Genomic DNA, 21,080 nt, shown 5'->3' with positions numbered 1-21,080 from the left:
TGTGCTCAAGGATTGCTTGAAATAACATGCATTCACTGTTGGTACATCTATATTTATTTTTCAGTGTCAAAGTAAATGCTGATGACTGCATAAAATTTAATCAATTTTCAGAGACCCCACAGTAAAGACGTGAAAGTCTGTGGATTAATTTCAGTGTTTGGTGCCCATCCACTCCGCATTTAAGAAACCTGGTTAAGGATCTTACGTTTTGAAAACGAGGATCTCTTGTGTCTGCGGTGAGGAAAAAAGATGAAAGGAAAAAAATGCCTCCAATGCGAACGGCGGGACTCTGCAGCAGCTGCAGTGCACACACGGCAACACTAGAGGGGGTGTAAGGAAAGAGCCAGCGGGGAAACCACGGGCCGGGGATGCACGTCCGACTTAGCCTGGCACAGAAACTTCGGCTAAGAGCAGAGCTAAGAGCAGAGCTGAGAGCAGAGGACAACTTCATTCCTCCCGGGCTCTCAGGCCCTCACACCGCTCACGAAAGGCCCGGGCTGCTGGCATCCGGCCGGGGCCCGTCCTGAGTGCCCGACCTCAACTCAGGGACGCTTAACAAAGACGGCACAGCCCCGTCAGTCTCAGTAACTACATTTTATTCATGGATTAAAGAGTACATACATGTCAGTAGCACGGAGTACATCACCTCTTTACTAAAAAGAGCCGAATGCGTACACAGCCTTCATGTGCTCCCACTGCAGCTAGCACACTGCATTAAACCCATGCTGACAGCAACTACTGCTCTTTACAGAATTGTGTGTATTTTAGAACACGTCAAAAGTTACCAGCGGGATGTTCTGCCATCCTGTCTCACATGAGATTTTCTCACAGCTGCAGTCCATTCTGGATACGCATAGATTATTCACTACTTGCAACAATTGCTTTACGGAATACAGGGGACAGAACCGTTGTTGCATTTGGAAAGGCAGAATTTAGGTGCTTGGTTGCTTCACCCTGGGAGCAGGAAGAGCAGAGCGAGTCTATGAGATGCTGTTAAGCCCTGAGGAATTTACCCTGACCCCTTTTTCCCACCAACTGGTGCTGTTCCATCCTCTCTCTGGATCTTCTCCTCACTCTGTGCACTAACCCAGCAGCACAGGTAGCACAGCTCCTGCTCTGTCCTGAAGCGTGATGCTGAGCCCAGCTCCCCAAGCCCCAGCAGAGCCCCTCACACCCATGGCAGCCTGCCCGCAGCATTCATTTCCCCCACTTTCTTCTCCTAGTCCCATGCGAACGAGCCAGGCTCCCGCTGATCACTTCATCCTCTTTATTAAGCCCGTCTCTGTGGAGACCATTTTAATTTAATTCAACTTGATAGCCGAGTCTCAAATCCCCTGGACTTCCTCACAACAGTACAATCTCCTGGTATTGGATACAAAAGCACTTTCTCACCATCCTCTTGCTTCCCCTCAAATAGAAAATATCAAGATCCAATTTCTCTAAGCCAGCTTTTAGCTCTTGGATGAGTGCCATCAATGAGTGCATAGCACTAGCAGTGAGCCCTAAAAGAAAGTGCTGAGAAGTGCCCCTCCTCACCAGAATACGTGACTGTATTTAAACACGTTAGACAGGAAAGAAAAAATGCCTTCCTACAACACAACTTGAAGTGCTTGCCAGTCGTACTGGCTGTATGAAGAGAGGCTTTTAAGAGCTAATGAGGAAAATGGTAAGAAGTTTTGTTCATGTGAACTATTTCTTACTTTTGTGGCTTTGTTAGTTTGATCCTAAGAGAGGTGTTGCTAGAACTTGGAGTGCAGAGCACCAATCAGTGCCTCAGAGGCTGTATGGGTGATATTGCCCATGCAATTAAAAATAAAAACAAAATGACCAACTGTACAGGAAGAAAATAACATGTAATTTAAAAACAGAATAAAATGAATTATATCTCTGACAGGCCAATAATAACACTTTATTTCAGTGTAGCACAGCAAAACTTGGAGAAGGCTGTGATATCCCAGTCACTGTTTGGTTGTGACTTCACGTGGGAGCCCTTCAGCACAATCCTCATCTGCAGCACTGTTCAACCTGGACATGGGAAAACCTGTGAGAACATCTCTGGTTTTGGTAGTAAACCATGTTCACACATCCAAGGCAAAAACGTGAAGCTCACACAGCAGAGATGGTGAGATGCTCTCAAATATGGAAGAACAAAGGAAAGCTTTGTTTGCTCTGCTTCTTTTGCACCAAGGCAGAAATGCAGCAGCAAAATCCATGAGAAAATAACTTGATAAGCTACACGACATGAAAACATAAAGAAGCATAATCTATACATGGAAAAAAGAAAAAGCCTCTGTGTACAGCTGTGTGGTTAGTACATTAGAGAGCCTTTCCGGGAAAACAGATGCCAGCTGCTATCCCGACAGAGGCTCAGTGCACACCAGGACTGCTTTATTTAAGATGAATGAATGCCTTAGTCTGTAGCCACCCAAAAAACCAAAGCAATGTGGTTCGTTCACATCCTACTGTTTAACCTGCAAGACCTCCAGAAGCATGGCAACCTGGCAAAAGCCTGGAGTCACCAAGAAGAAACTCTTCATCTTGGAGGCAGAAAACACTCTAGCTTGGAACAGCTCCAGTTGCCCTGGTTTCAAAAGATTTGGTGATAGTGAAGTCATATCTGGTCCTCGGCCAGAAGGACTCCCCAGATACAGCTTGTGATGAATGAAACCTGAACTTATTGCTTGTGAGCTTTGCTGGAGGAAGAGCTCTAGAGAATAAATCATCTCACTGCACAGGGATGAGCTGCAGCATGGAGAACATGAATGTATGTTACAGACTCAGTTTAAGCTGTGTCTCATGGAAGAATAAGTCAACTGATCTCCTTGCTAATACACCCCTGAGTCTATTGGAACCATCAAGAAGAGTGTGAGCTAGGTCATTCTGGAATGCCTATTAGTACACAAAGTGGACTCAATCTGCGTCTTTTCATTCATGGCACACACCAGACCTCTGTTACTTTCTGTCTATATTAACTTACTAAGATCACACAGTCTGGAAGTGACATACCTTTATTTCCTGGCCATCCAAGTACTCTGGGCTGAGCTATTTGCTACGCACAATTTATTGCTGAAACAGTGATTAAGAAAAGAAAGATAGTAACAGATTTGACTTTCTGCCTCATCTGCAGTGAGTTAAAACCTCCTGGTCTTGTTATAAACACAAATAGACACAGATTTTGCGAATAGGGCTCAAGTAACCAGAATAAAACACGTTCTGGAATGTTGCCATTTGCTTTTACAATTCATCAGCAACCATAAAGAACTGCCTCTAATCTTAAAACCTTTAACTGAGATGTTAGTTTAAGACTCAAAAGCATTTCTGTGCTTTGGCACAGAAATGGTACAGCTTCCTTGCCCCTTTCTCTATGAGATACTCAATTTACAGTATTTTCCTGGATAGAATTCAGATCATTTTCTAAGATATCAAAATTAATGCTAATGCACTGCACTCTCCTCTGAATGGCTGCAGGTTGCAAAGTGTCTTTGAAAAAATATAAAACAGACATGTCATGCAGCAATCAAGTAAATGCACTCCCTGATTAATATGCAAGTTTTAAAAGTTCACAAAATGTCATCATACTCCATAGGTGCACCCTGTTCTTGGAAAGGTCTCTGTTTTGCTTGTATATAAATGTCATTCTACAGGAATTTCATTCCAGCAGCTTTTCATAAACTCAAGTCAATGATTATATGTTCAAATATTTGTGTGTTTCCTTTAAAACTAGAGGCAAAGAAAAAATCTCTTCGATCCGTTGACACAGCTGTGAAAGAACGTGGTGCTTGCACATAGATTTCTTTAAAAAGCCTAAAGAGCTTTTTTTCACCATCCCACTGGTATATCTGGGAGAAGGTATAGTCGCTTCCCAGGGCTAGGTAGTAATTATTCTTAAAGGAGAAAGGCTGCAGCGTCATGGCTCCTCGGGATGGAAGAGCCTGAATCTCCACAAACTGTTTGCTATTCCATTTCATAACTCTGGAGTCCCCAATGAATCTTGTGAGTGTTATGTACAAGTTGTTTTGCATCCTGAAACTCTTCACAGCGAGGACATCTTCCATGTTGGGGATTTCACCATGCGGGACAAACTTCTTTGAAGCTTTGTTCCACTGGAGTATAATGGGAACCTGTGAGCGGCTAGAGAGGATCAAATGCGATTTCCCATCTATATCAAGAAACTCAGCATCGGTGTCCCTGAACCACTCATGAAGGGACTGGTACGAGTAAAATCCTTTGTTATTCCACTTGTACACTGTTGACAAACCTGCTTTGGAGCTATCTGCTATGACAAAAAACATTTCACTGTCTATCTCAAAAAGCTCTATATCATTTGGCTTGGAAATGCGAGATACTTCAATATCCTGGAATTTGACAAACTTTGTCCAGCTCTCATCATACTTGTAAATGTGTGAGCCACCAAAGAGCTGTGCCACCACCACAAAGACTTGGTCACCAACAAGAATGGCTTTGCATCCCACTATGGACTGACCTAATGTCCAAAGAAAAGAGAAGCACATGTTAGTACAGTACAAAGCACCCTTTAAGCCACAGAGACATCACCATATCAACCTTCGCTCTTCTAAACCTTCATCTCATAATCTGTCTTTTGCTATGCACTCTCTGAGCTTCTTTTCTTGCTTCCTCCCCACCAGCAACCGGACAGATGACTTCAAATCACACCTCTCAAGGTGTGCAAGTTCCTCTTTATCTAAAATACGTTTTTTTTCTCTGTCCAAATATGTACTCCCTATTATCCAAAACAATTACTTGATCCAGTTTTTATTACTCAAAATAACAAGTTATCTCTTGACTCAGCAAGATCTTGAAATTCTTTTATTCATGAGATATCTGTATTTCTGGTTTAACCAGAAAAATGAAATATATTCTGTTTTTCTTGAAGAGTCACAGCCAGCTTTTTGCTACTGAAAGTAGAAATATTGTGGATATAGCCCCTGACAGCAAGATGAAAAAGAACAAACAACAGGGTTAGATTTATAAGTATTTAAGTATTCCTGAAATTTTAGATTATGTTAAACTCAGAATATTTAGGACTACTGCAGCTATGATCAATTTTATAATCTCAAGTCACTAGACAAAATCTACACTAAAAGGTAATAGCCAAACTATATGAAATGATCTGTTGCAGCAAAGGAAGTCTTCTCTGAAACACAGTTTATGTAGAACCACATCTGCACAGACTCCTCTGTACTTGCTCTGCTGCAGTCATTTCAACAGACTCGTATTGACACCATAGATGACCCCTACCCACTGCTGTTTTACAGCTGGCCTGTGATGAACTATCATCCTTCCAGAGCCAATAATGCTGGAGGGGTAGGATTCATCTTGAATTCCATAAGATATCTGCAGTGTAGACAGGAATACTTGAGCTGACCATCCAGTCTCTTTCTGGTCTAATTTAGTCGAAGAATACCCTAGCAAAGATTTTACCTAGCCTGTAGATATCTCCTTTAGGAGTGAATAGCAGCATCTATTTCTCTACATGCTGAGTATAAACACAATCTCAACAACTGGTTTAGAGCCATGAGCCCATGCTATAAAGGGCTAAACGCAGATTAGCGTATAGCTAGTAGCAAAACTGCCCACAGAGTGGATAGCTTGCTCCTGAGCCCTGCAAATGCTCCTTAGGCTCCACAAAAGGCTCTATGAATGCTTGAGCTTTCCAGCTCACTTACATTTCAGAGTACAGAGCTTAATCTGGGGCCTCCTAGGAATGCAGGAGAGTCATTTCAGAAACGAGTTTTGACGCATGTTCTGGGTATGGAGGTAGGGAAAAAGTCCTGAGGAGAAATGTCTTCTAACTACATCATTCACAGGAAGATGAACTTTGGAAATGACTCTCAGCTTCGTTTCCAGAGCTCTTCTAGAGCTCTGTTAGCTACCTTTGGCCTATCTACTTCTTAATTAAATTCACTGGTATTTATTTGCCCTTGATCTACCAAAACACAATGAAAACCTAAGAATGCAATTTTTTTTCATTTCCAAAATTTCCTGACACAGAAGTAGAATGTTGTTAACTTTCCCAAGTGACACACAGCTGGCCTGAACAAGATTGTGTTTGCTGTCTTTGCAGACACCTCAGAACACCAGATGAGAACACAGTATACTCTGCTTCCAAAACTTGAAAGTGAAAAAATAATCAATTAACAAAGCAAAGAACAGAAGAGAAGGATGGTCCATGGATAAATTTAGCCCTTAAGTTTTCAGAACCAACAGGCTGAAATAGGAGGGAAAGAGAATGCTGTATGACCAAGATCTAAAGACTCTGTTCCTGCTGCAGACAGTTCTCCTGAGCAGCATGCTTTAGGTGGCCCTACTTGAGCAGGGAACTGCACCAGATGAACCAGGTGTCCCTTCCCATATCAGTCATTCTGCGATTCTGTGACTGAGCTCCATACAGCACTGCCAGCGTCATTCGAACAGAATGGTTGTTAGCATTAGAAAGTAACCAGACATCAACACTGGTTTTTTGTTTGGTAAGTAATCTGGCCAAATTCATGCAAATTCAGCGTTTTTGTAAAACATGGAGGCTTTTCAATACAGTTGTTAAATTAACAGCCATGGTTTTGATATATCTATGTTCTCTTCAGCTATGAAATAAGCCTAGCCTGTCTAATGCACCCTTCAGACCCATTTCCTTCTACATGCAGTAGAATATTTTTATCTTCTTTTTCTTTTTGCATGTACTTGGTAACAGCAAGGGCTCCCTTAACCTATCCTTTAAGTTACAGTGTGATTCAGGCAGCGAGTATCTGAGCTGGGCCATCATGTTCCATTCACAGGAAGTAGTTGTGCGTCAGAACAATTTACAAGCTCAGACTGAAAAAGCCTAGTCTGTGTGCTACAGCAAGGTTAAACATGCATGTAAGAACAAGGTGGACTACTCATTCACGTCCAAATATTGCACACTTTAATTGGCTAATTTCAACATTGACGTAGGATGAAAACTAACTGCTCCCATCTATGAATCTCACCTTCTTTGTGAATTGCCAATAGTTCATCAACACGTAGAATCCCAGAGTTAATTACCTGTGATGTTGTCATAACTCCTGAAATTCATTTCAATATGATCCCACTCGAGCACCATGCAGTTCTCCATGCTGGGCTGTGCAATGGCTACAAATACATCATTTTTAGAGTTGAATGTATCCACTGACACTGACTGGTAGGGCAAAATCTGGTGAACAACAAAATCTAAAAAAGTACATTACAACAGTTAGGATACATTCTTGCTGAAAATGCAAAGTAAGTAGTTGCTGATTACAAACAGCAAATGAGTGATATATTCTGAATTCTATATAAGCCTAAGATGGAAGTGTCAGTGCTCATGTTAGCCATGCAGAACAGGGGAAAGCGTCTTCTTGCTTTAAGCATCCCTAAACTGTCCTCTGGAAATAGAGTTGTAAAGGACATAAAGGACATCAAACAGGTAAATAATGTCAGAATTTCAATTTTCCAGCTAGGCTGGCTGGTAGCCTTGAAATCAGGATACATTCAAACAGTCACATGCTGTCAAAGAGAAGACCCTTTCCCCACAGCTGGAAGTTGCTTTCCCATCAAGTCAAATGGCCTTGGTAGAATCACTTTCAAGCTGAGAGCCAGCAACTTCCAGCTGAAGTCCAATAACTTCTTAAGACATGCAAATTTAATCACTAGCAATTTGTGTTACGCTAAACCAGGCAGAAAGTGAAATAATATCTGAAGTTTGCCTGGGGATAACCCCATTTTGGCTAGACGATAGATAAAATGGTGTAATCAAAATCTCAGTTAACGTAGCGTTTTATGGGGCATTGTAAAGTAGTTTAAGCATAAAATACAACCAACCTTCAAATTACTATCCAGTGGAAAACTTAATCTAAATACTAAGACTGAGGAGTTGGAGCAACCTGTAAAGACCAGTGCAAAGTTCAAGATTTTTGCTCAAAAGCCAAGTGCCTGCAGATTTAGTCCTAAAATTCACATTGAGCTAAGTCAGTAGTCAGCACAGAGCCAGTCTGGGGCAAAAAAAGGAAACCCTGAATTTTATATTTGGCCTAATAGCTTGGCGAAGTCATCATTATCAGAAAAAGAAATAAATATAGCAGAGTTGACAAAGAAAAGCCAGCACTTATAAGGTGCTTTGGTCTAGGAGGTACCAGAAGACCTGCATGGAATTTATGTGTAGATATAAGCATTCAGAAAAGGAAATGAATATTCCACTAACACAGAGTTTCTCTGGAGAACCAGACACTGCCCTGCTTCAAGTTTCATTTGCTACATGCTTCCACCATTCACTCCTACTTTTGAAGGCCCTGAGCATTCAGGGATTTTGGTGAAATTCTAATCAAGTCCTCACTCCGGTCCCTCAGTCTGGCATGTTAAGAAATACTCGTTTTTCAATTAAGAACTCTTTCTCTCTGCATGCATGAAAGCTTTTGCTCTTGAGGAGTTACACTTCTGGAGAACAAAGACAGATGACAACCATCACGCAAACACAACAGGTTCCAGAGCTGCAACAGAAACAACAGTCACTATTCTTTGGGGGACTGCTACAGACAGATCATGGGATTGACACAGCAGTGCAAATAGGAAAACAAGAAAGGTACCTTCATTTCCACTGGAAAAACAAAAAGACTGGGGAAGATCAACAACAAATTTTGCAGAAAGTAGAAGTAAGTGATAAATCATAAGAGGTAGCAAAGGATGGAACAGAAACAGATGTAGTCACAGAAAATTGAAATATTTTTAAAATCTTGAGGGGAAAGAAGCATAGCTCTAATACTGAAAAAGATATTTCAACAGTTTTGAAGCACTTTGAGAAAATCTGCAAATTAAAACAGACCAGTTTGTGAGTTAAAATCCGTTGCTTGTTCAGAAATGATTCAGTGTTAACACTGCTATTTTTACTTGTACCTGTCATCGGGCTCTTTATGTCACTGGATGACTAAAAATGGGTAACTAAACCAAACACAATCAAGAAAAAAATAGTAAACCAAGCCATAAATACCAGACTAATGTGGAACATAGTTACACACTAAAGAGATGTTGATACATCAGGCTTGCCAAAAATTTAGGCCTTAAAGGCAAAAATTTAGGCCTTAAAGTTACCTTAAAGGTAACTGTTTTCAAGTCTCCTGAAAGTAAGTACATCCCTCAGGGGCTTATAACCAAACCACAGTGCCGCTGGATATAGTTGTAGGAGAAATAAAAACAAACAAACAAACAAAAAACCCAAAGTGAAATGGATTAACCTGTTTCATGATGCAAGCTGTGGGAAATGGGAAAGACAAGATGGTACAACTGAAAGAGTTAGAAGTACAGGTCACAGGCACTGCCAGTAATTTTCACAGTAAGTGACCAAGTATTTCATTCTCTGGATTTTCTTTAATTTGGCAGCATGTCTTTATATCTCCCTTTCTGTCACCACTGCATCAGTTCAGCAGATGCAATGAGCCAATGGAGCTGACGAGAAAACTCTTCATCAAGCAAACTCCTTCATTACCACGTCCTACACCCAGTCATGCTGAACACACCAGTCCTCAGGGAATGAATGTGGGCACATTTTGTCTCCCTCCAGATCTGGAGGAAGCAAGGGCAGAGAAGGAAAAGGCAGTTGTGGTCAAACACCATAGGCCACCAGCAAGTCCACTGCAGGGCTGCAGCTCGGAGCAAGGTAGCCACTGGTTCAATGCATGGAACATGATGCTGTCTGAGATGACACAGTCCTGAAGACTTACATGTATACTCTATTTGATAGTCTGTTATATGAATGCTATCCCTCTCAGATGCTCTGTAAGGATGCTGAGGCCCCACTGCTCCTACGCCTTTGCTACAGACCTAAGCTCCAGGTTGCTGTCTGCTCCCAGGCCAAACAGGTTAGGCACAGTGTCCTTGTTTGGTTGGAAAACATCTTTTAGTATCTGAAGAGTATGTTATATCCATATGCCCACGGCTAGAACACAGGTGGCCTTTGAATAAAAACATTTGCTGTGCAATCCTTGCACCACATAACACCTTAGCTTCCCAGCAAAATCTACAGCACGTGATGTTACACTTTTGCTCAGTGAAATTTCATTTATAGCAGACAAAGAGACTAACTTTATGGATTAATTTAGCCTGTAGCCATTTCAGTTCCTATCTAGATGTCAGCTATCTAGACGCAAAGAAATTACACAATATAGGGAGGTTAATTTAGGTCTGAGGACCAGGAAGGTAAGGCTTGTTTTCCCATACTGTCAGTGCTGTGCAATTTCTTAAATTAGATTGAAATGAAATGAAGCTTACTTTTACACCTCATTTCTGCACCTCCATGGATTTACAGACACAGTAACCTGGGCAAAGTTCTAAGCTACATTGGTCACCTGCATTTGACATCCTTTTATGTGGCACGTTATCATGCTTTATCCCTGCTGCTCTTCTGACATATTTTTTAATTTTTAATTCATTCTCTTTCCCTTTAAATATTGCCCTTGGATTACCATTCATATCATGTCCCAAAACTTTGTTTTATGTTACTAGTAATATAAAATTTCTCTACTGTCTCTTAATGATGAAGACTGATTTGATGACAGATGAAAGAACTTGAATGCCCCTGATATTACTGTATAGAAAAGAAAAAATAAAGTGCTGACATCATATACATGAAACATGAAAACAATACCTGCAGCTGATATTCTCAGTTGTATGATGTGACTACATTTAAATACAGGCAACTGCTGCTATCTGGTCATGAAATATAAGCATACCCACATGCAAGTGTCTCTTCACTTCGGTCTGCATGCTTTACATTACCTAAAATAAAAATCAAGATCCTAAACAAGACAGTACTCAGAATATTATTGGACATTTATCTCCAATTTAATGGAGTACCATAAAGAACAGCTGGCAGTACTGCTGCCACATTTGGTGATATTAAATTGTGGTCCTCTGAATAAAGATAGCAGATACAGCCAAATCATTTGAACTTCTCTTCATTGCTTTCTGTGAAGCAAAAAAGATTTTAGGAAGTTCATCTGACATAACTATATGGCCTTATTCCATACAACAGAATGCATGCTGTGATGAAAATTACGTCACTAGCAAGTCCTAATCGAGACTTTAAGAATATGGCTATTCCCAACTCTTCTCCCATTATCACTTAATCTCAGTAAAAACTGTACTTTGGCTTCAAAATGTAATTTTCTCATTTTATGCTTGTTCTAGTATTCCACAGTGCTTTGTATGTTACCCTTTTTTCTCCTCCCACCATGTCATGCTCACAGAGGTGAAATAGTGTAATATACACCTCTGATATTTAACTATTTGTAGTGTGCTTAGAAATGTACATTCTGAATACCTGTAGTGGTGCATTCATAATCAAAACTTGTCACATCATTTAACTTCTTATCCTGATATTCTGCTGGACCAATACACAGGACATCAGAAACAGTGGAATTTGTCATCTTTAACCACAAAAACAACCACTTGGCTTTGCAGTCACACTCAAATTTATTTCCCCTTAAATCTCTAAAAAACACACAAAAATAAACATATTTGAAAAGGTTGATAGCAATATGAATTTACAGAACTGTTAGCACCTTGACATAATGAACTTAAATGTAACTCTGGTATGTTTTTGAAATGAGAGGAGAAAAGACTTCTTAACGTGCTTTTAATATCTACACTCCTTCACCAAAGTGTTGACTCTAGAAAAAGTTTCAGTCTAGGAAATAAGCCTAGGTATAATGCTAGTAATAAAAGCACTGTGATTCATGTAAAGTCACTCCTGTTTATAAGTTTTCATAGGATTAGGACTATAGCACAATAAATCCTCAGAGCGCTTGTCTGCTGCAAGTCTGCATCCCATCATCTACTGCTGACACAGACAAATCCCACTCCTTCACTGAACTACCCAGGCACCCTGAGCAGGGTGGTCTTGCTGGTATAACTTCTGTGCAGAAGTAAATATAGATGTGAGGCTAGTATTTTTAAAGTCACTCCTGATGTGGAGTCTAGTCAGCTTAACTAACATGCCCCTACTAACGTGCCTGGTCTTCAATCCTATGGCAATTCTTGTGGCCTACAATCTTTAGTTGAGAGAGCCAGGCCAAAAACAGGGGAAGCTGACTAGCAGCATAGCTATCCATGAAAACACTGGCAATAAGACAGCAATATGCTACAACAGCATGAAAAAGTATATTTGTAAATTAATGCCTTCGACTAAAATAATCTCATGGAATACTTGCAACATTAACAGGAAAAACTATTCAGAGAAATTGCTGTCATAAAATTAATTGTCTGTTCCACTAAAAAAAAATATGCAAAACATTTGTTTCTCAAATCAGTGATTTGAGAAACAGCAATCATTTTGGAGAAGTCCATCAAGTAAATAATATTAAAATGAGAAAAGACAGAACAACAAAGTGCACATTTACATACACAGCACCACACAAATGCAGAACTTAAACCACAGAGCAACAGAGTGATAGTAGCAGGAGGTCAACAGAAAGATATTCATTACTTACAGTTCAATTAGAGAATCTAAATCACTGAAGACATCCCTTGGCAGAGTTTTCAGATGGTTATTTGCCAAAGAACTAGAAAAGAAAGTTAGAGCTTAGTATCATTGTTACATCATCTGTTATATCATCTTGTTGACACCTGCTAAGTCTGAACTCACCTACAAAATGTTCATTATGGGATACTGTCCAGTCACCAGCATTGTTAGTAACTACCCGCAACACGCATGCATTCATTATACTTATTTAAGAATGGTGATTCCTCAAAGAATATGAAGCTGACGCAGGAGTAAAACATATAAAGCTGTTATATTGGATGAAATGTAACAGAGATCAATGACTGAATATGCTAGAGAAAAAGAGGAATGTTAACTACAAGTACATAACACCACAGTGGCAGCACCCACAGGCAAGGGCTGTGCACGAGCATGCACAGGCAGCTGGATGTGCTGCAGTGCTGCCTGAGCAGGCATTTTTTAAAGGTCACTTCTTAATTTATAGAAGGCACATTACCAATAGTCAGAGGTGTTGGCTTGAAAACCATCTGTCTGCAAGGAAGAGCTGTACTCCAGTACAAATTACTAAGTGTTAAATAACTTACAGGTGGGTCAGGTCTCGAAGGCCACGAAATGCATTTCTTGATATAGTTTCTATTTTGTTTCCTTCGATGAATCTAAGCAGAAAAAAAAAAAAAAGAAAGTACTTTAGAAGACTTTAAGTAACATTATGAGCACCATCAGTGCTTTATCCTATGTCCGTCAAACTCTGCAGGCTCCTGCGTAGCCCCTTCAGACTTAGACAGGGAAGTCTCAGTGGAGTTGGTCACACTGCCTTGTCACCTTTCCTCTGGTGTACTGCAAGAAGTGAAGTGGGTAGCACAAGGGAGAGCAGGTGGCACAAATATGCGGTAGCAGAGAAACAAAGCGAGCAAAGCAAAAACCATTATTTGTTGTTTAATTCTTGTGAAACGTGTTGTATGAGGAAAGAGACTTGGGTAGGAGAGACTTCTGAGATGGACTTAAAAGCTCAAGTCCTGCCTTCCTCAACAACAACCTAAATACTGAAATGACAGGGCAGCACAGAGATGCCAGGGTTCTGCAGGGTGCAGATGGACACTGCTTGCGAGTTCGTGACTGAAGGGGTGGTGCCCACAGCCAGAGGGCTGCACATATGCAGTGCCACCTTCACACCCACAGAACCAGAAGGCTCTCTGCTGCAGTCACTGCTGTCACATGAACCCCAGCAATATACTGGCATTCCAAGCCCAAAGTCTGCCTATGTGGCAAGACCTCTGCTGAAAGCCTTTTGTCTTCTTGCTGCTATGGTCCAGTACTCTCCAGCCAGGACATCACCTCTGCAGGGTTCCTTAACACACACAAGTCACAGCCTTGCGTGCTGGGAGAACTGATAGCCACATATCAATTGCAGGAGTATGCTGCTCATCCTGACTGTATGTCAGCACTTAGAAAAAGTGCTGACATTTGAGCATCCTGCACCTAGAGCATTTGAGGACACATCCATAAATACACCATCGGTTCTGCAAAGTGGCTGTAGCCAGGTGGCCATCAAGATATTGCATGGTACAGCTGTATCTGGATGAAGAAAGCTGCATACTGACTTCAAAAACAGTTTATGAGACAAGAGTATCTCTTTCCCCTTTACAGGCCCTTGTTTGCCATTCAGGAAGGCAGAGGAAAAATGTTGTGAGTCAATGTCATTTCTTGAGCGAGTCAAGAAGGGGCTGCAGCCCGCAGTGGAATGCAGGAGATGACAACAGCTCTGTTTGAACAGAGCCAAAATCCTTCATGAGTTGACTGGCATTTTCACTGCACACGAAGGATGCAGATGATGAAGTACTGCATGTGAATGGAGGGTGTCAGTTATGGGTCAACCACACTCAGTTACAAGGCAGCTTGGAGACATGAATTCAATGCACAGAGCACAAAGCCACAGTGCTCCCTGACACAGTACCCAGTACACAGCCAGCTTGTCAGACAGTGCAAATAAACACTGAACACAGTGCAACAAGATGTGGAAATCTGGGCTGGGAGTCAGTAAACTTGCTGGATTCCTTTGCAACCAAACCCAGCCTCAAAGGGCTGCTCCCTGGGAACGCCAGCAAAGCTCCCACCTTTATCAGACATTTTTGTCCAGACTCTGCAAACATAGCTGGGTAGATTTAAAGGTGCATGAAATACCATCATCAGCTTTGTGAATGCAGTGTGACACAGCACAAGAGCCACTCCTGCTAAGGGATATACAGGTATCTGCTGCAGCTGCTCCCCTGCTGCTCTTCATTTGGAAACTGCTCGGTACGCAAAGAGCCTTGATCGTGTTCATCTGCAGTGTCTTCCTCTCTGTAAGGTCTGATCATTGGTAACTGAGAGACATGAGTTATTACAATTGTAATGATGTTACCACCTGCACAGCTGGAAGAAAAAAAAAAAGAAAAAAAAAAAAGGAAAAGAAAGGCCACTGACTCATGTACAGTTCCCAAAAGGCACAGGTGAGATTTGCTGCAAGAGGAAGTGCCCTGGGGACTCAGCTGGGAGGATGACCACAACCATTAACTGAGACCAGTTAGTTGGCTGTTATTAAAAGAAATTGAATCTCCAAGGCTTTCCCAGTCTTAATTCTATTCCCTGGTTTGCAACTAGCAGCCAGGGACAGAAATTGTCCCTTAAATGAGATGAGGAGGAACAGAGGTCTCTTCTTTCAAACAGAGGTCTGGCCACAAATACCAGTGAAACAGCTATTGTAGTGCATGTTGTTGTGGCAAGGCTCCATTTAGACTCATCAGCACTTCAAAGCCTAAGCAAGTCATCACTGAAACAACTTAAAAATATTTGCAGGGTTTTCTTTTCCTCCTTTTTACCTGCATTCTGCAAATTACTTTTTTTTTCTTTTCCTGTAGACACATGTAAAAGAGAATGATTAGATAACTCTCGCTCAAAAATCTAGATGTAGTTGAATCGTGGATTCCAACATAAGTCACATACAATTATCCTCTATTCCTTGTCTGCTAATTCTACCACTGGCTGCTTCTCCTGTATTAGACCATTAGTCCTCAATACACCCCGACTTCATCCTACTTACCTGAAGGACTTTAGCAAGAGTCAGTTTTATGAGCATTGGTCTTCCTTTAGACAAAGGCAAATGTCTTCCACAGCAACCTTTCAGCACAGAAAGGTGGGTGGAAAGATGAACTTTCTTTCAGATCATATTCAGAGTTTAGAACATACCAGCTCGTGTCCGGTAACACAGAGAAATGGCAGTCCTTTGGAGTATGAAGTGAGGACAACCTGGTACCAGGGCTACTACTTTTTTTAAAAGAAAAAAAGGTGACCTAAAAAAAGAAAACAAAAAAGATCGGGAAATGAAGATAACGTAAAAATCAATGGAGAAGTGAACTAAGTTCAGAAAAGGAAAGTTAAAATAAATTTAAATAATAATGTAAATAATTACAATAATTTCTCTTATATGAAATATATATTGATATATTCATATATTCGTAATTATTTATAATATAAAAAAAAAGAATGCCACAGACATTAAATGGAATGTCAGAACAAAGACAAAGCTGAAGAGAAAAGTTGGGGAAAGAAGATCAGTACGGTAATCAGGGCTGTTCCAGGCAGTACACCAACGCCCTGCAACTCCTCCTCAGGCTGTCAGCAGGCCACGGGAGGCTTCACCACCTCTCCTGAGATCCAAACTCCTTGAAAGTGATGGCACTGTTTTGTGAAGCCAGGACAAGCTCTTGCTCCGCAACGCTTTTTCAGTGTACTGTAATTACACAGAGCCATCTTGCACTCACAGCATATACTAAAAATCCACTGCAACCTCTGAAAAATGGTGAGCAACCATAAAGGACATTTGCACAGAAATGGAACATCAATCCATCATCCATCTCCCCTGCTTCTGGTAATCACAGTAAAGAGTAAGACTCCACAGCAGGAGTCTTGGTAACTTATCAAAACACCTTGATTTATAACGGTCAGGTGAATACAAAAATACCAAACTTACAGGTATTCTAGATGGAAGAGACCAGCGAAGGCATCATCTCGTATAATAGTAAAGGAGTTTGAGTTCAGCAAGCTGAAAACAGAGAGCAGGCAATGGGAAAGCATATTAAAAGTTGACACACTGGATTATGCCAGTTGTGTTTATTGACTGTGACCAAACCCATCTTAGTGACAAGTCCATACTGCCCCACCAATGCAGCACACATAAAATATTGTGGAATGGTCTATAAAAAATAAAAATCAAAGGCATAATGCGGTGCTAGTTAAAGTCCACCACTCCCCAGGAAATATGTTCACTGCACCATTCACCTTGGCTAAATGCAGCCTAGCCCTGGATTGCTTTGTCCCCTAAGTAGGACAAGCTGTCCTTTCAGAGTAAGTCTGCTGTGTGCGGATCGCAGGTGCCCACAACCCTCAAGCCACAGTGAAAATTTTCCAGAGGCCATCTCAGTGTTACTCCCAAGCTTTGAGAAGTAGTAAGCCCTTTTGTACAAGCACCAGCTTTCAGTTAAGCAGTCTTGGTGCATTGGGGCTCACCTGTTTTCAGCTCACAAGGGACTTGCCCCAAGCTCGATCTGCAGTGTGGGAGGAAAGCACCCATTATGTACCACCCGATTGTCAGCTGCAAACTGAGACGTGCCTGAACAGTCAGAGATAAAAAGCCATGCTGTTTCTGGGGAGCATAACTCTGTGTCTGCATACACCAAGGAGAAGGGCTCCTGGTGCTGCATTGCCTCCTCTGGGAACTTGAGGGTCAAAATGTGGTAGAGCTGCATTGAGCAGCCATCACCTGAGCCAGGACAGCGAGGTTAGGGAGAAGGAAGCTACAGAAAAGCTTGGCCAGCAAAGCTCCTTCTTTGCTGTATGAGAGCACAAAGGAGCACAAGACACCTCCAGTGTCTACGGTCAAGGCACAGATGGCAGTCTCGTTTGAAGAAACAGCAAAACTTTTCATCCAGTCTAAAAATCAAATGTTACTCAAAATAAATCATTTTTAGTAAAACTTCTGAATTTTCAGCTATGAGTGAACATGTCTGCACGAATTGCTTTACTACAGTAACTTATTAATCCTCCTTTTGTATGGTTTTAGGCATTTTACTAAAATTAGTTTTTAAGACTAATGAACACAAAATACAAACTTTCCCTGTGATCCTGGGTTATTATGTTAATGCTAGACAAATACTTCTTAAATTATTCTGTACAAATCTAAGAAAGATTCAGGCTGCAATCAAAAAGAAATCATTGCATTACTGCTTCACCATGGCTACTGTGACTGAAGATTCAGTCCTGACATACAACAGTGCTCCATGCAGTGTTTAATTTTTCATCATTTAATCATTCCTTTTCTTCTGTTTGAACTCCCAAATTACGCTGACCAACAAAATTTGTCAGGGGCTGGGATGATGATGGTAGTGGTTACAAACCCTTTGCACTGCAACAGAAATGAAAAGGGCAACTTCTGCCTTTCTCCAGCTGATCCTCCCCCCTGTTAGCTCAATGTTTCCTCCTGGAAATCCACCACATCTAATGAGAAGAAGTAACCTTCATCTGCTTTCATCTGCTCTTCCTCTCTTCCTCCCTCCTCCTGCTACCACTGTCCAAACCAAAACAGATTCCCCATCTCCCATTTCACACCCACCATATTTCTCAAACCACTTGCAGGTTCATCTCTTTCCATTCCAAATAGCACAGGTCCTGCTGTTTCCTACAAAGTCCTCCTGTCTTCTGTCCAGGGCTCTGTGCTGGTCATGAGCTCCTCCTAAAGCTTTGGTTTGGACTTCGGTTACGCTCAAACACTCTGGGGTAAATCCTCTATTGCTCTGAGGAGCAGGCACAGTAGGACCATGCTATGCTTTTAGTCCTGATCTGTGCTTTCAACAAAAAGGGGGCTGGAGGTCACCAGTCTTTCCTTTCCCAGGCAAGTTTTTCACGTGAGAAAGGTTACTAGAGAAAACGTTAGCACAACAGTAATTGCCATTTTTCCATTAGCATACATTAGAATAACTATATTTAGAAATGAAGTGGTTAATTGCTCTATTTGCTCTTGCTTACTGTATCCTCTCACCATAAAATTCAAGCTAACCAACTACCTCATCTCAGACTCCACTGCCTGGTGCTAATGAAAGTGAATACCTTCATGGTACCTGGCCAAAGGTGAGCCAGAACCTGTGAAGACTCAGATCCTCAGGCCTTACAATCATACAGTCATCTAGGTTGGAAAAGACACTCAAGATCACCAAGTCCAACCATCAACCTGACCTATCGAGTTCCATTGTTAAAACACATCCTTCAGTGCCTCACTCACAGATCTCTTAACCACTTCATTTGATGTCGACTCTACCACCTCCCCGTGCTGCCCATTCCAATGCCTGGCCACCCGTTCTGTGAAGAATTCTTCCTAATGTCCTATCTAAACCTCCCCGGCACAACCTGAGACCGTTTCCTTGCATCTCATCAGTTGTCACCAGAAAAAATAGACTGGCACAGTCCTTGCTGCACCCTCCTTTGAGATAGTTGCAGAGAGCAATGAGGTCTCCCCTCATCTCCTCTTTGCCAGACCCAACAGCCCCAGTTCCCTCAGTCATTCCCCATAACTTGTTTTCCAGTTCCTTCACCAGCCTCGTTGCTCTTCTGCACATATTTGAGCAACAAAACATCCTCTTTGTAGTGAGGGGCCCAAAAATGAGCACAGTACTTGAACAGTGGCCTCACCAATGCTGCATACAAGAAGGCAGTCCCAGCCCTGCAGGCCTCCATCCCTCACCTTGCCCACCTCTTTGCAGTGTCTTTCACAAGGTGACGTCTCTCTCCCTGGATGGTGAGCCAGACCCTCCAGAACAAGGCAAGGGAGCACAGGAGCACCAGGACACTCCATGACCAGATGCCCTTTGGGATTATCTCTTGTCAAGACCAGTTTTAACTGATTTCTCTGTGGCAAGCACTCAGCCTCTATTTCTGGCAAGCCATACATCTTCTCACCGTATTTTTCCACAGAGCACCCCTTTACTTTGGGAGTAACCCAGTCCCTCCAGGGTGAGGTGTACCAAGCTGGGGTTGTGCAGCTTGTACAGGCACCCATATCTCTGTGCTGCCCTACTCCTGCCTCCCAGGACAGTTGGATGAAAGCCCACGGGAAACACTACTCGAGCTGCAGGCACACGACTGCAGTGTGGGCACAACCATGGGACTGACCCAAGGTCACCAGGGAGCGCTGGGAGGCACTGGAGGGGCCGGCCGCCCTGGAGGCCAGGTGCCAAACCTCAGTCGTGCTGCAGGCAGCGCACACGCTGCTCTCCTCGGGTGGGCACGGGGATCCTCCTGTCCCCAGCAGCCACGTCCCGTGCCGCGCTGAACTGCCCCGCAATGTCCCGAAGGGACGCAGGAGTCACCGACACAAAACTGGGCTCACGGACACAACCTGAGCGGGGGGACGGCGCTCACGTGGCTCCAGGGGGAAACACTGCCCTCAGCTTCTTTAAGCTGAAACTCAAAGTGGAATTTAGGACATCAGATAACACTTTTTCTCCTTTAGCGCATAACTACACGTTTTATGAACTGGTTCACGATGCTGTAGCAATACAGAAAACTCACGCCTGGATTACCAAACGTCGGCTGTGCCATCAAGATGCACCGGCTGTGGCTTTACCTGCTGCCTCTCCTCCTAAAGGCGCCCCCGTAACTACATCGAGGAGCGGCGAGCAGGGCGCTAACGAGATGCTTCAGTGCGATACTTACAGCAGCTGCAGGGAGGGCAAGTGGGAGAACATCCTGTCCTTGACTTCGGAGAAGGTCCCGTTCACCAGGCTCCTGGCGGAGGGAGAGAAAAGCCACGTTTGAGCGAGCGCGGGCTGCCGGCAGCCCCAGCGCGGCGTCCCGGCCGCGAGCACCCCGGCGTCACAGCGAGCGGCACCGCCGGCTCCGCGCCCCGCAGACCCGCCCGCAGCCGCCGCACTCACAGCGAGCCGAGCCCGGCGGGCAGGCTGCGCGGCGCCCCGGCAGCCCCCACGCACAGCGCCGACTCTCTCCAGCAGCTGCAGGGCGGCGCGCAGCGCGGCGGCGGCCTCCGCGGGGCGGCGGGCGGCGGCGGCAGCAGCAGCGCGGCGGCCCAGAGCGCCAGGAGCCGCAGCGGGCCCGCCATGCCCGCGCCGCCGTTGCCCGCCGGCCGCCCGCCGCCGCCTCCCGCGCCCTGACATCAGCGCGGCACCGCCCCGCGCTGCGGGCCCGCCCCCCTCGTGGGAACGGCGGGCAGGGGCTGCGGGCAGGCCCGGGGCGGGGTGCCGGCCGTGCTGCTTCGCGAGCGGGCTGTGGGGATGGGGAGTGGAGGCTGTGCTTTGAGGCAGCGGAGCTGTTAGGAATGCCCCGAGGGCTGACACAGAAATTACTTCTCGGAAGTTGTTGAACGAGGAAAGCGTTTGGGGTCGGAAGGATGGTTTGTGCGATGTGCACTTCAGAGGATCGCAGTACGTCTGCGGGGTCTGCATGGGGTGCACAGGAGCATGCACAAGTGCTGTATGTATAAGGGCATGGTCTTCTCAGTAGTTGTGGTGTGGAAAACACTGATTCCTAG

The 21,080-nt window shown here is 43.4% G+C and overlaps 1 protein-coding gene across 1 annotated transcript; it reads right to left on the bottom strand.

Annotated features, from left to right (window-relative positions):
- Positions 1–575: 575 nt before the first annotated feature.
- Positions 576–20,729, bottom strand: LGI2 (leucine rich repeat LGI family member 2). Its single transcript, XM_085223369.1, has 8 exons — positions 20,470–20,729; positions 20,249–20,320; positions 16,515–16,586; positions 13,090–13,161; positions 12,495–12,566; positions 11,327–11,496; positions 7,042–7,206; positions 576–4,483 (listed from the first exon to the last, which is right to left on the bottom strand). Exons 1-8 carry the CDS (start codon positions 20,649–20,651, stop codon positions 3,666–3,668), a joined length of 1,623 nt encoding a protein of 540 aa, XP_085079495.1. The 5' UTR covers positions 20,652–20,729; the 3' UTR covers positions 576–3,665.
- Positions 20,730–21,080: the final 351 nt, after the last annotated feature.

The sequence above is a fragment of the Meleagris gallopavo genome, chromosome 4, assembly GCF_905368555.1.
Source record: "Meleagris gallopavo chromosome 4, MGAL_WU_HG_1.1, whole genome shotgun sequence".
Lineage (NCBI taxonomy): Eukaryota > Metazoa > Chordata > Aves > Galliformes > Phasianidae > Meleagris > Meleagris gallopavo.
This window is presented reverse-complemented; position numbering and strand designations above follow the sequence as displayed.